General features: G+C 41.7%; 1 protein-coding gene across 5 annotated transcripts in view; it reads left to right on the forward strand.

The window, feature by feature from the left end:
• Rnf216 (ring finger protein 216) overlaps window positions 1–15,103 on the forward strand; it is a 147,884-nt gene that overhangs the window by 7,273 nt on the left and 125,508 nt on the right. For 4 of the 5 annotated variants that reach the window (XM_008851366.3, XM_008851365.3, XM_008851369.3 and 1 more), the window contains exons 2-3: window positions 8,763–8,900; window positions 12,945–13,078. In XM_008851366.3, coding sequence (XP_008849588.1) covers window positions 8,834–8,900; window positions 12,945–13,078 — 201 coding nt within the window. In that variant the 5' untranslated portion in view covers window positions 8,763–8,833. The remainder of the gene's footprint in view (window positions 1–8,762; window positions 8,901–12,944; window positions 13,079–15,103) is intronic. The other variant, XM_008851368.3, reaches the window with a different exon arrangement.

Genomic DNA, 15,103 nt, shown 5'->3' on the forward strand with positions numbered 1-15,103 from the left:
GTTCCAATGACAGCGGGGGCTTCAGGGAGACCCTACTTCAAAAAGACAAAAAAAAAAAAAGAAAGAAAAACAGCGGACCCCAGTCTTATCCAAAGGAATATTGACAACTGACTGCTGCTAGATGAGGAACAGCGGACCCTCCTAAAACAAAGACCTCTAGATAGGCTGACTAGATTCACCAGAAGGGCAAGTAGTGGGGAATAGCTGGGGGTGCCGACAACACAGCAGACAGTAGCAGGGATATCAGAATATAAGGGCTCTAGTAGGGGGAGGGAGGCTGGGGGGGCAATCTGGGAAGTGGGTGTAAAAATAAATTAATAAATTTTTTTTAAAAGTTCATTTTCCCTTGTAGAGCCTGTTGAGACTTTTTTCCCCCTAAATATCTCACTTCTGTTAAACACTGAGCAATGACATTTTCCTCTGCTTCCATTCCATAATATGTTTTGACTAGAATTGGATTCAGTCAGTGTGGTGAGGCTTTGGGTAGTGTGTTTCCGTCAGAAGGGACTGAAGGTCTTCTGTGATGTTAGTGGCCAGTAGATTCACTGTCTACATCTAGCCAGTCATTGAAGGCTGCAAAATGATGGTTGTCCTTATTGAGATTTACTTTTATAAAGAAGCCAGTTCTCAGGGCTGGAGAGATGGCTCAGTGGTTAAGAACAATCTTCTTGCAGAAGACCTGGGTTCGAATCCCAGCACCCACATGGCAGCTAACAACTGTCTGTAACTCCAGTTCCAGGGGATCTGACAGCTTCTCCTGTCCTCCGTGGGCATTGCACAAGACGGGTACACTTAACCTACATGCAGGTAATACGTGCATACACATAAAATAAAAATAATAAAATATTTTTTTTAAAAAAGAAGCAGCCAGTTTTGGGGGCTGGAGAGATAGCTCAGCTATTAAGAACACTGTTCTTGCAGAAGACCCAGGTTCAAATCCCAGCACCCACATGGCAGCTAACAACTGTCCATAATTCCAGTTCCAGGGTATCTGATGGCCTCTTCTGTCCTCTGAGGGCATTGCACGACATGGGTGCACTTACCTACATGCAGGCAATATACTCATATACATAAAATAAAAATAATAAAATAAAGAAACCACTTCTAAGCTGGGCGTGGTGGTGCACGTTTGTAGTCCCAGCACTTAGAAGGCACAGGCAGGTGGATTTCTGTGAGTTCGAGGCCAGCTGGGGCTACAGGGAGTCCCTGTTTCAAAAAAAAAGAAGCCACTTCTTGCCTATCTAATTAGACAGTGATACCTTTGATACAGGAAAAGAAAGGAATGTCAAATCATATACTTTCCCTTATTTATTGATTTTTGTATGTTTATTCCTTCATGGATTTTGTGGGATTTTTTTTGAGACAGGGAGGGTCTAATGAGCCCAGGCTGGCCTCAAACTCACTGTATAATTAAGGATTGCCTTGAACTTGGGAACCTCCTGCCTTGGCCTCCCTATGCTGGGATCACAGGTGTGCATCACCACACCTGACTTTCATTGATCAATTTAAAAGATAATGTATCTATTACCCGTCATATTCTGACCGTACTTTAAGAAAATTACAGACTCTGGGGTGATAACTCAATTGATAGAATGCTTGCTGTGTGAGCAGGAGGGTTTAAGTTTGATTCCTAACACCCAAGTAAAACTCTGCATTGGTGCTCATTTGTACTCCCAGTGCTGGGGATTCGGACACAGCTGGATTCCTGGGGCTTGCTGGCTAGCAAGGTGTACCGTAAAACTTTATGTCACACACACAAAAAATGAGGTGGACAGTGTCTGAGGAACAGAACCTGAGATTGCCCTCTGACCTTCACATGCATGCACATGCCACACACAAAATTATAAGTGCTTTCATTTGTGCACTTTTTTTTTTTTTTTTGGTCTTTTTGAGACAGGGTCTCCCTGTAGCCCCAGCTGTCCTGGAACTCACTATGTAGACCAGGCTGGCCTTGAACTCACAGAGATCCTCCTGCCTCTGCCTCCTGAGTGCTGGGATTAAAGGTGTGCACTACCACACCTGGTTTTTATACACATTCTTAAAGTGTTTCATGCCATATAATAATTATCTTTCTTGACCTATTTTAGTAATGTCTCTACTTTTTCTCTAGTTCTGATAGGACCCAATCTTGATAGCCTTTGATACCTGCTTTGATGTATGAGATGACAGCTATTCCAGGCTCATTCTGTATGGCTCCTGTCCAGGACCTGGGATTGCTAGTTGCTCAAAATGCCCTGGTTTTTTCTGGTCAGAAATACTTGACAATTTATATAACACCCTATGGGTGTTACCATAGGTTACCACTTTTAGTCTTTTTTTCTTTCTTTTTTGACAGAACTGAAATGTTTCATGAGTTAACAAAAATATTTATAATCATGTTTAGGATTATTGGGTTTTTACTTTATTTCTACATTATAAACTTATTCCCTTCCTTACTCTTGAGAATCTTGATTCTCAGAGACACAGGGATTGATAGAATATTGTTTTTTAATTTTTTATTTTTATTTTACATGTATGAGTGTATTGCCTGCATGTGTGTAAGTGCACCTGTGTCATGCGGTGCCTGAGGAGGTCAGAAGAGGGTGTCAGATCCCCTGGAACTGGAGTTACAGACAGCTGTTAGCTGCCATGTGGGTACTGGGAATCAAACCCAGGTCCTCTGCAAGAGCAGCTGGTGCTCTTAACCACAGAGCCATCTCTCCAGACCCCAGAATATTGTTACTCATTTGTTTTAACCCATCACACCCACAAAAGTCAGAATGAGTATTGATAAAATCAATATAATTACTGTAAACAACGAAAGACTTCACAGAAATGCCTCTTCCCTATAACTTTTATATCTTAGCCTTATTATAGAATGTACCATATTATACACACACAATTTTCTAACCTTCATTCCCCACCCCCGAGTGTCTATGTAGTCCTGGGTGGCCTGAAACTTTCTATGCTGACCAGGCTGGCTTGCAAGCTCACAAAGGTCCTCTTCCTCCTGCCTCCCAACTGACAGGACTCAAGACTATGTAGGCTGATCTGAAACATTACTAGACCAGGCTGGCCTTGAATTCAGAGATGCTTCAACTTCTGCCTCCCACCTGCTGGGGATTAAAGGCATGCACAGCCACACCTGACTTGCTTTGTGTATTAGTCACTTTTCTGTTGCTGTGATAGAAACACTGACCAAAGTAATTTATAGAAGGAAGAGTTTATTTGAGCTTATGGTTCCAGGGGAATTACAGCCCATCATGGTGGGGAGGCATGGTGGCTGGAGGTAGCTAGAGCAGGAGCAGCAGAAGCTTAGCTCTCACATCATCACACAGGCACAGGAAACAAGAGAATGACTGGCGATCTGGCAAGGCTTTAGAACTCTCTAAGCCTGCCCCCAGTGACATGCTTCCTCCAGGATAGCCACACCTTCTAAAACCTCTCAAAACAGCGCCATCATCTGGAGACAAAATGTCCAAACGCTTGATGCCTATGGGGGACATTTTCATTCAAACTTCCACACTTTGTATGTTTATTTATTTGTTTGTTTATTTATTTATTTATTTAGAGGTAGGGTCTCAGAACATAGAGCAGGCTGGCCTTGAACTCACAGAGATCCTTCTGCCTGTGCCTTCTGTGCTGGGACTATAGGTGTGTGCCACCATGCATAGCCTAGTCAGCCAGTCTGAATGTCAGTGTCCCTCTAGTCATCTTGGTTGCCCAAAGCTCATTTTCCTGTGGCTTCCTCAGGAAGGACTTTGTAGAAATATTTTGCAAATATTTTTGCAGTGACAATTTTTGTCTTTTTGTCATTTTTTTAAATACTTTGTGCGTGTGTTTGTACATACACATGTGAAGGTCAGAGGACAGCTTTCAGGAATTGCTTATTGCCTTCCACTTTGCTGAAACAAAACCTCTCATTTCTGCCCCACTGCATATTCCAGGCTAGCTGAGCTGTAAGTGTCCAGAGGTTGTCTCTGCCTCCCATCCTACTGTAGGAGTACTGAGATTACACGTGTGCATCACCACACTGAGCTTTTACATAGGGTCCAGGGGATCAGGTCACCAAGTGTTTTTTATCCACTGAGCCATCTCCCTGGCCCTGTGCCCCTTTCTCTTAAGTCGCTTTTGCTAGGTGTAAAATCTGACTCCTTTTTCTGGTATCTTAAATATCCTCTCAATTAGGTTATGGCATTCAGCATCACTATCAAAGTGATAATCTAATTTTCCTTTTGTAAGTCCCAAGGACAGGTGTGTGTAAAGTCCAGTGGGTTGTTTTTGTTTTGTTGGATTTTTTTGTTTGTTTTTTGTTAGACTATGCCTTAGTATTTCTTATTTTGTGTTGATTTTCTTAGACATGTACTGTCTTCTTTTGAAATGTGGCTGACAGTCTTACCTGTGTCTGTGTGTGGTTATGTACAGGTATGAGTGCAGGTGCCCAGGGAGGCCAGAAGAGGGTGTCAGATCCCCTGGAACTGGAGTTTTAGGTGGTTGTGAGCTGCCCAGTATGGGTACTGAGAACTGAACTCTGATCCTCTGCCAGAGCATCCAGTGGTCTTAACTGCTGAATTGTCTCTCCAGTCTCATTAAAATACAACTCTTAAATTTTGTTCTTTTCCCTTTGAATTTATTTTTCAGAAGTTCCTGTTATTTTGAGTGTTCTCTCTCTTCAATATTTGCCCCCTTGTTTTTTCATTTTTCTGTTTTAAAATTTTCTTCTTTTTACCTCTTAATTCTCTTAAAACAGTCTGTGTTATGTTGAATTGCTCTTGTATTTTTTTAGGTATAGACTTAATCCACAGGTGATTTTTTTTTCTTTTTATTTCCATTACTTGTGTCTTTTGCCCACATTTCTGAGTTTTTCTAATAAGAAATAATGCTGTTTTCTATCCTGTATTAGTTTCTTAATGCCTTTTAGTTTGTTTTTGGATAGAAGATTACAATTTTGATCTGTGGTATTATGCCTCTCTAGTCTTGGTTTCATTATTCTGAAGGATGTTTTGCTTATAACTTTGTATGATTTAACCTCAGTTCTTTTCTTTGGTTGTTTTTAATGAAATCAGTTTTCTTAACTATTTTCCAGTCAAAGAAAACTTTCTAACGTCACAGGTCTCTTTCAAAAATATGGCAGCTTGCTTTTTACAAGTTCCTGGCTTTTCACAGGACTCTTTCCTTTGTCTGTTTATCTTACTTGTTTTTTAAATTTTTTATTTATTTTATTTTATGTGTATGAGTATGTTGCCTGCAAATATGTAAGTGCACTTGTGTTGTGCAGTGCCCATAGAAATCAGAAGAGGGTGTTAGATTCTCTGGAACTGGAGTTTACACACCATTGTTAGCCATCATGTGGGTGCTGGGGAATTGAACCCAGGACCTCTGCAAGACTAGCTAGTGCTCTTAACTGCTGAACCATCTCTCTAGTTCCTTACTTGTGTTTATTTCCAGCATTTTGTTTTTTTTATTTTTCAGAGGCAGGGTCTCACTACATAATGCTGGCTGGCCTGAAATTCACTATGTAGACCAGACGGGCCTAGAACTCACAAGGATTCATCTGCCTCTGCCTTGCGAGTGCTAAGACTAAAGAGTGCTAGGACCAAAGGCACGCACCATTGTGCATGACTATTCCCAGCATTTTGATCACCTTGTAGGGCTGTGACCTACAAGGGAATTCTGGTTGATCATTTGTAGCACTTTTTATTACCTCTTTACCTCCTTTAACAAGACCAAGGGCATCATCATAATTTAGCTGTCTGATGAATACCTAACTCCTTCAGTATGCACACTACCCTCCTAATTGTATAGAATTTCAGTTTCACCTTTAGATAAAGGTTTTTCAAGTTGAACCATGTTCATTGATTACCTAAATGAAGACTTGATTTCATCTTTTTTTTTTTTTTTTTTGGCCTTTAAGACAGGGTCTCCCTATATAGCCCCAGCTGTCCTGGAACTCACTATGTAGACCAGGCTGGCCTTGAGCTCAGAGAGATCTGCCTGCTTCTGCCTCCCAAGTGCTGGGATTAAAGGCGTGTGCCACCACGCCCAGCGATTTCATCATTTTTTGTGTTATAGATTAGTTCTGTAATTCTGCAAGTGTTACACTAGGTGGCATTTAGATCAAAAAGTTATTTGTTGTTTTTGTTTTTGTTTTTACAGTTCTGGAGGCTGCAAGTCTTAGCCTAAAAGTATGGTTGGGTTCTGATGAGGTCTCCTTCCTGGATTACAGACAGCAACTCTCGTTCCTCTTCTGAGAGACTAATCCATAATTGGAAACTTTACCATATGACTTCTTTCACATCTGATCACCTCCGGAAGGCTCTGCCTGCAGATCCTAGAACAGTGGAGGATTGGAGCACTAGCATAGGAATTGAGCAGCTGAGTTGCAGTGCTTCCTTCTAGATGCCTCTTTCTCTTTATTGAAGTTCATTTTTAGGTAACTCTTTGATTATCTAAACTCATTGGATGTCTAAAAATAATTTAATTAGCCCTTGCTCTTGAATAACCATTTTAACTTGAAGCATTCATGCTAGTTTGATAATTATTTTTTGTTTTGTTTTGTTTTTTGTCTTTTTGAGACAGGGTCTCTCTGTAGCCCCAGCTGTCCAGGCTGGTCTTGAACTCACAAAGATCCACCTCCTCTGCCTCCTGAGTGCTGGGATTAAAGGCATGCACCACACGCCCGGTGATAATTATTTTTATAACTTTGAAAATCATTTTTCATTATAGCAAAATTGCTAGTTATAAGGAGCCCCTGTTTTCTCTTTAGTTTTTATGATTTTAATGTTCTATTTCAATATGACACATTTAGGTGTGATTTTATTTTTATTCTTGCTAAATAGTTGTGTTTTCTGTCAAGAATTCTATTTTTCTAGGTCTGGAGAAATGGCTCAGTGGTTAAGAGCACTGACTGCTCTTGCAAAGGACCTGGATTGAGGTCCCAGCACCCAGAGGCTAACAACCATCGGTAATTCCAGTTTCAAGGTATTCAACACCCTCTTCTGGCCTCTAGGTACTGCATGTACATGCTACACTTATATGCATGCAGGGAAAAAACTCATACACTTAAAATACAAATAAGTAAATAAATTTTTTTCTCAAGCTTTAAAAAAATTCCGCAATTACCTGTGTGTGTGTGTGTGTGTGTGTGTGTGTGTGTGTGTGTGTTGCCTGCATGTAGGTGAATACACCCACGTTGTCGTACAATGCCCAAGGAGAACAGAAGAGGCTGTCAGATCCCCTGGGACTGGAGTTACGGACAGTTGTTAGCTGCCGTGTGGGATTTGAACCCAGGTCTTCTGCACGAACAGTGTTCTTAACTGCTGAGCCATCTCTCCAGCCCTCAAAGCAGCTCTTAATTTTGTCATTGTCAGTTAGTTTTTCTAGCTGGGCATGGTGATTAACACCTGTAATCCCAGTACTTGGGAAGTGAGTTTGGAAGAGTCTCTTAACCACTGAGCCATCTCTCCAGCCCTCCACTGTGCCGTTCTGCTGGCCCCTGAACCTTCTTTTTATTTTAGATTTATTTTTATTTTATAATTTATGTATACGTGTATCTGCGAGTGTGCTATTTATGTGTGGGTGCCTGTAGAGGCTAGAAGAGTGTGTGGGATCGATTCCCTGACTTAGTGACAGGTGATTGTAAGCCGCCCAATGTGGGTTCTGGAATCTGAACTTGGGTCCTCTGGCAGAGCACAGCATGTACCACGACATTCATCTGGAAGCCTTCCTCTACCATGTGGGCCCCTGGGATTGAACTTAAGTTGTCAGGCTTGGTGGCATGCACTTTTACCTGTTGAACCAACTTATCAACTTGCTGAACATTCTTGCCTAGGTTTTTTGTTGTTGTTGTTCTTTTTGAGACAGGGTCTCCCTGTATTCCCAGCTGTCCTGGAACTCACTGTGTAGACCAGGCTGGCCTCGAACTCACAGATATCCACCTGCCTCTGCCTCCCAAGTGCTGGGATCAAAGGTGTGCGCCACCATGCCCAGCACTTGCATAGGTCTTTTTATGCACGTATTTTTGCATTTTTTTTCTTGGGTAAATTCCTGGGAGGAAAATATTAGATTATAGAGGTACATTCTCATAGATACAGATAAATATTTAGCTTTAAAAAACTGCTAATTCTCGCTGGGCGTGGTGACGCAGGCCTTTAATCCCAGCACTCGGGAGGCAGAGGCAGGCGGATCTCTGTGAGTTCAAGGCCAGCCTGGTCTACATAGTGAGTTCCAGGCCAGCTGGGGCTACAGGGAGACCCTGTCTCAAAAAGACCGAAAAAAAAAAAAACTGCCAGTTTTCAGAGGGATCCCATTTTACATTTTAACTGTTGTAGTGGGCTGTGTGGTAGCATCTTGTGAGGTTTTTTTTTTCTTTGTTTTTCTCCTGCTTTTGTTGTTGTCCGTTTGGATTTGAGACAGGCTCTTTCTCTGTATCCCATGCTGATCTTGACCTCAATGATCCTGCCTCAGCCTCTCAAGTGGAAGGATAGCAGGCATGCGCCATCAGTGCCTACTGTTAGCTCTTTCTTTGGGGATTTTTGGTTGGTTGTTTGGGGTTTTTTTGTTTTTGGTTTTTGGTTTGGGGTTTTTGTTGTTGTTGTTGTTTTGGTTTTTTGAACAAGGTTCCTGTAGCCCCAGCTGACCTGGAACCCACTATGTAGACCAGGCTGGCCTTGATCTCACAGAGATGGACCTGTCTCTGCCTCCAGAGTGCTGAGATAAAAGGAGTGTGCCACTACTCCCCACACTACTGTTATTCTTAATGCTGGTCGTCTCTTCTCTTTCAGACCCTTTGGAGCAGGTGGTCACCATGCTTAGGTACTAGCAGTCACGTTAGCTGTGTACTTCACACTTGAAAATGGCAGAGGGAAACAACAACAAAGAGGTCATTCATTTGAACAATTTTCACTGCCACCGGAGACGAGGTAAATTGCTCCTTCTAACTTTAAATAATGACAGTAGCTTAGAAAATCATCCATCTCAGAGAATATGAGAACATACAAACATTTGTGAATCTAAAAAATTGACAGGCAAACATACTACACCTAATGTATCAGCCATATTTTGAGCCATGTATAAATTTTGAATTTCAGGAGATTCGAATCATGTAAATTATATTCTCTAGCAATTATATTCTCTAGACAAATCAATTACAGAAATATTATTAGAAAATCCTTAGATGTGTGGAAGGTTATGGCTCAGCACATAAGAACACTGACTGTTCTTGCAGAAGACTTGGCTTCGAATCCCAGGACCCACATGGCAGCTAACAACTGTCCGTAACTCCAGTTCCAAGGGACCCGACAGCCTCTTCTTGTCCTCTTCGGGCATTGCACGACATGGGTGCACTTACCTACACGCAGGCACTACACGCATACACATAAAATAAAAGTAATAAATAAGGCAGGCGTGGTGGCGCACACCTTTAATCCCAGCACTTGGGAGGCAGAGGCAGGCGGGATCTTTGTGAGTTCAAGGCCAGCCTGGTGTACATAGTTCAGGACAGCTGGGACTACAGGGAGACCCTGTCTCAAAAAGACAAAATAATAATAATAATAAATAAAATATTAAAAAAAAGAATAGACCAGAACAAGCCATCATATTAGAAAATATTTTTAACTGCTTGATTCCTATATTTTGAGGAAAAATTAAGGCCTAAAAATGTGTTAGATAACAAGAGAAGCTGGGAAGTTAAACAGTCCAAACCAGATCATGTGGTGGTGCATGCCTTTAATCCCAGCACTCAGAGACAGGTGGATCAAAACAAAGAATACAAACCAGGGCTCAGCAAATGTTAAGATCCAAATAGTCAATATTTCCCTGCAAACCTTGTGTTTCTGATGCAACAACTTAGCAATGCCATCTATCTACTAAGATTGGACATGTGTACCTTATGACTCAGCATTTCCATTCCATTCCTAGAATGTCCTCAATTGAAATGAGCCCACCAAAAGTATGTAGATAACAGCATTATCCAAAATAGCCCACATTAGCACCAACTCACATCCATCAAGAAAAGAATGAATAATTTATAATTATTTACAGAGCAGATTCTGTATGTGTAGCAGAGAGCTGTGGTAACATGCAGGATTGATGGCATCTCAAATGTGATCTGCAAGAAATTCAGAGAAGAATGTACTCTAATTATGTGCAATAAGAAACCTTCCCTTTGCTGGGGATAGAATGCAGTGATTGAAAGAGGCACAAGAGGCTACTAATGTGCTAGAAATATTTCCTGATCTGTCACAGTTATACGTATATTGGCATTTTATGACAATTCATGGAGCCATACCCTTGATTTGTAGTGTTTACTTGCTTTGGCTGCATATCACTTCCATACCAGCCTGAGCTACAGAGTGTGAGACCTTGCCTCAATATATGTGTTTGTGTGTGTGTGTGTGTGTGTGTGTGTAAATATGTATGTGTGTGTGTAAATATGTATGTGTGGGCAAGCATTCAGTGGAAGCCAGAATTACAGCTTGCCTGACATCTGGATACTCCTTAGTCCAAACATTTGACTAACAGATAAGCCAGAAATTTAATAAAGGGATGAAGTAGTCAGAGTACCTAAGCTATATGTCCCTGGTGATCTGGATTCCTTTACCTGTGCACAAAGTCTCTTATTCAAGAGAGACCTAAGAGGGCTCTAGCAGGCTAATTATCTTAATGAACCTAAAGCTTTGAAAAGTCAGGATAAATTTGTAATGTGTCTAAAGTTTGACTACCTGACTGCATTTTCCATATCACATGGACCTGTTTCAGAGTGGAAACTTTGCTAATTCAAGGTGTTTAGGCTTGAAAATAAAAACAAGGTCGGGCATGGTGGTGTATGCCTTTAATCCCAGTACTCACTTTTAATCCCAGCACTTGGAGGGAGAGGTTCAATGCTAGCCTGGTCTACATAGTGAGTTCCAGGCCAGCTGCTGCTACAGGGAAACCCTGTCTCAGAAAGACGAGGAAAGAAAAAGAAAACTAGGATACAACACTTACCTAGCTAGCATGCATGAGGCCCTAGGTTCACAAGTACATATGTGTGCATATACACACACGCACATACATACATACATACATAACATACATACATAAATGCAAAAATTTTAAAGAGAACTGAGCGGAGATCATCCACAGTCACAGTGGGGAAAACAAAAGTAGAGCCAGCAACCACTACTGTTGGCTGGTCCCACCTTGCAGGTTCTGCAGTTTAACCAACTGCAGTTCCATCTAAAGGGAAACTTGGCAAGTTAAATTGCTTAGTGCTGTAGATGCCAAATGAGTTCTTGATGGATGGTAAATATGTGATTAAAACACTGAAATGGGAGCTGGAGAGATGGCCCAGTGGTTGGGAGCACAGTTTTGGTTCCCAGCATCCACATGGTGGCTAACAACCATCCATAACTCCAGCTCCTGGGGATCTAGTACCCTTTTCTGACCTCTGTGGGCATTGCATGACACAAGTACACTTGCATATATGCAGGCAATATTACTCATACATACAAAAAATTTTCATTTATTCATTTATTTTTGGTCTTTTTCAGACAGGGTCTCTCTGTAGCCCCAGCTGTCCTGGAACTCAATATGTAGACCAGGCTGGCCTTGTACTCACAGAGATCTGCCTGCCTTTGCCTCTCAAGTGCTGGGATTAAAGGTGTGCACCACCACACCTGGCAATAAAAAAAATTTATAAATAAAAATATTAAATAGCGAAATGTGTTTGCTTAAATGGTTTATGTCTAAGGTAAGGTAATTAAATAATCTTAGCTGGGCATGGTGGAGGCAGAGGCAGTGGCAGTCTGATCTCTGAGATAAAGGCCAGGCTGGCCTACATAGCAAGTTTCAGGCCAGCTGGGGCTACAGGGACAACCTGTCTTAAAATATAAAAATAAGTAAATAAGAGCCAGGTGTGGTGGCACACGCCTTTAGTCCCAACAAATAACTAAATAAATATTTTAAATCTTAAGTGAGAATTTTACTATTTTTGAGTGATTTTTTTTTGGGGGGGGGTCTTTTTTGAGACAGGTTTCCCTGTAGCCCCAGCTGTCCTGGAACTTACTATGTAGACCAGGCTGGCCTTGAACTTACAGAGATCCGCCTGCCTCTGCCTCCGGAGTGCTGGGATTAAAGGTGTGCGCCACCACACCTGACTTGAGTGATTATTTTTTTTAGATACAGCAGTTTAAACAAAAGTTTTCTTTTATTGATGGGAGGAATAAACATGACAGTCGCTAGAGAAATTGGTGAAATTTTATTGTTCCATAAATTTTATTGTTCCTCAGTTGACCTGAGGACATAGTTTACTCCAGGTGATTGGGTTTTTGTTTGTTTTGAGGCAGTCTCACTACCTCAGACTGGCCTCAGACTCACTATGTAGCTGAAGATGGCTTTGAACTTCAAATTCTCATGTTTCCAATGCCTGAGTCCTAGAATTACAGGCATGTACTGCCATACCTAGCTAAAAAGATATTTATGAACAGCTTATATGACTGTAATCCCAGCACTCAGAAGGGTGAGGCAGACAGATTGCCAGAAATTTAAGGCTAACTTGGTTTACATATACTTTCTTTCAAAAACAAAACCAGCCCAGCATGATGACATACATCCTAACACACAGGAGGCAGAGGCAGGTAGATCTCTGAGATTCAGGCCAGCCTGATCTACATAGAGAGCTCCAGGCCAGCTGGAACTACAGAGGAAGGTGCTTGCTATTAAAAAAGAAGAAAAAAAACCTCATATCTAACCTAACATTAGAAAAAGTTGATACATCTTGAGTATTTTTGTAGCAATTCCTAATATATTGTTGGCTAAAATCCATGTGGAAACATAACTCTCACCACTTGAGTGAACATAGGCCTGGAGGAGGTATGTTAGTATGCTTGTAGTTTGGAACTTGGCTTGAGGCTTGGGCAAAAGTTGAATGGAGGGACTGATTAACTGTACTGGCTTCAGTGACCATGCTTTCTGCCTCCCTGTAGACTGGATTGGACTCAGAGATGGTCCCATCACCATCTCTGACTCCTCTGACGAGGAAGTGATTCCAATGCTGGTCACCCCAGCGCCTGAGCAGCATGATGATGATGACCTGGACGATGATGTCATCCTGACCGAGGTGAGTGTCTTCCAAGTTCCATGATGAGACACTATTGCAAGTTAGTGATCTGACTCTTTAGCCTGAACCATGTGGAGAAGCTGATGGCATGGCACATTCCTCTGTGCATCTCTCCTAAAAAAGCCCCTTCTCTCTACTCATGCCCTCTTAGCTATAGAAAGCCACATGTCTGTTTCTGGACTTTCTTCTGCCTCTGGCTCATCTGTTAATGCAGTACCCCTCACTACTTTGTGATCCCTACACTAGAATGTGCCTTACCGTCAGCTAGAATTTCATACCTTCCTACACGTGGTTTCCAGAATCCTCCCAAATACTCTTGCATTCATTTCTATGTGAATTTTATAATCAGCTTTTCTAGTTAAAAAAGATAGGTAAATCATTTTGTCTAAATCAAAACAAATCTTACCATATTTATAGAACAGTGAATACAATACTGCTTTTCTAAAATTAGATTCATTTGTGTGCGTGTGTGCGTGTGTGCGTGTGTGTGTGTGTGTGTGTGTGTGTGTGTGTGTGTATGTGTGTGTATAGCACACCTATGGAGGTCAGAGGACAGCTTGGTGAAGTTGGTTTTCTCTTTGCACCATGTGATACCTGAGGATGGAACTCAGGTTGTCAGGCTTGGCAGCAAGCACCTTCACCCTCTGAGCCATCTTGCCAGCCCAATATTGCCTCCTTCTAAACAGGGTCAAGTTTTTCTTCACTGCATAGTCTAGTTGCCATTTATAATCGTCATATATGTACACGCTCAGCCCGAGCATTCTGAAGTCATTAATATAGTCTCAAACATTTTCAGTTATTTATTTCGATTATTTCATCTTTCCTGTTTCTTTTGTAATTGGCATCTTATGTTACCCTTAATGTTTTTTTTTTTAATTTTTATTTATGCACATGCTTGTGTTTGTGTGTGCACGTTTGTGTGTGTGTACCATGTGAGTGCTTGTGCCCATGGAAGCCAGAAGAGGGCGCCAGATCATCTGGAACTGGAGTTATAGGTGATGTGGGTTGTGGGAACCAAGCTCCTGTCCTCTGGAAGAGCAAGAGCTCTTAACCACTGAGCCATCTCTCCAGACTCTAACCTTTAACTTTTCGTAAAAAGAAGTTTTAGGGACTGGGAAGATAGCTCAGTGGATGAAGTAAGTGCTTGCCATGTAAGCATGAGTACTGGAGTTTGGATCCCCAGAACCCATATAAAAGTTGGGCTGGTGTGGCAGTCCACCTGTAATCCAGTGCTTAGGAGGCAAAGACAGGAGATAACCTGGAGCATGCTGACATAGACTAGCCAAATTGGCAAGCTTCAGGTTTAGCAAGAAACCCTGTCTCAGTTTTTAAAGTGGAGAGCAATAGAAGAAGACACCTGTCAGCCTCCGACCTCCACATGTACAAACATTCAGGTACACTTGCACATTCATGTGTCCATGCACACACATGCAGAAAGAGATTTCAGTCTGTTGTTTTTATAGCCATTTCTTCAGAATACATCTGAATATTTGCAAATGATGTGTGACTTTCTAGTTTTTTTATTGTTTGTGTCAGGGGGGGTGTACATGAGGGTGCACATACACATGTATGTTGAGGCCAGAGACAACCCTGAGCATTGCTCCTTAGGACCCATTTACATTTGTTTGTTTGTTTGTTTGTTTGTTTATTTGTTGTTTGGGGGTAGAATTAAGTTGGTCTAGAGCCTACTGAGTAGGCTGGGCTGACTGGAGCCCCAGGGATTTCCCTGTCCCTTGCCTCCCCAGGGCTAGAATTATAAGCATGAACCATACACATGACTTTTTATATGGGTTCTGAAGATCAAACTCAGGTCTTATACTTGCATGCACAGCAGGTATTTTTCATAGACTTTTTTTTCTTTTTTTATTGTTTTTTAAGACAGGGTCTCCCTGTAGCCCCAGCTTGCCTGGAACTCACTATGAAGACCAGGCTGGCCTCCATCTCACAGAGATAGGCCTACCTCTGCCTCCTGAGTGCTGGGATTAAAGGCATGTACCACCACACCTGTCACTGTTTCTTTGTTTT

Source organism: Nannospalax galili, unplaced genomic scaffold, assembly GCF_000622305.1.
Source record: "Nannospalax galili isolate Female #2095 unplaced genomic scaffold, S.galili_v1.0 scaffold664, whole genome shotgun sequence".
In the NCBI taxonomy this organism is placed as follows: Eukaryota; Metazoa; Chordata; class Mammalia; order Rodentia; family Spalacidae; genus Nannospalax; species Nannospalax galili.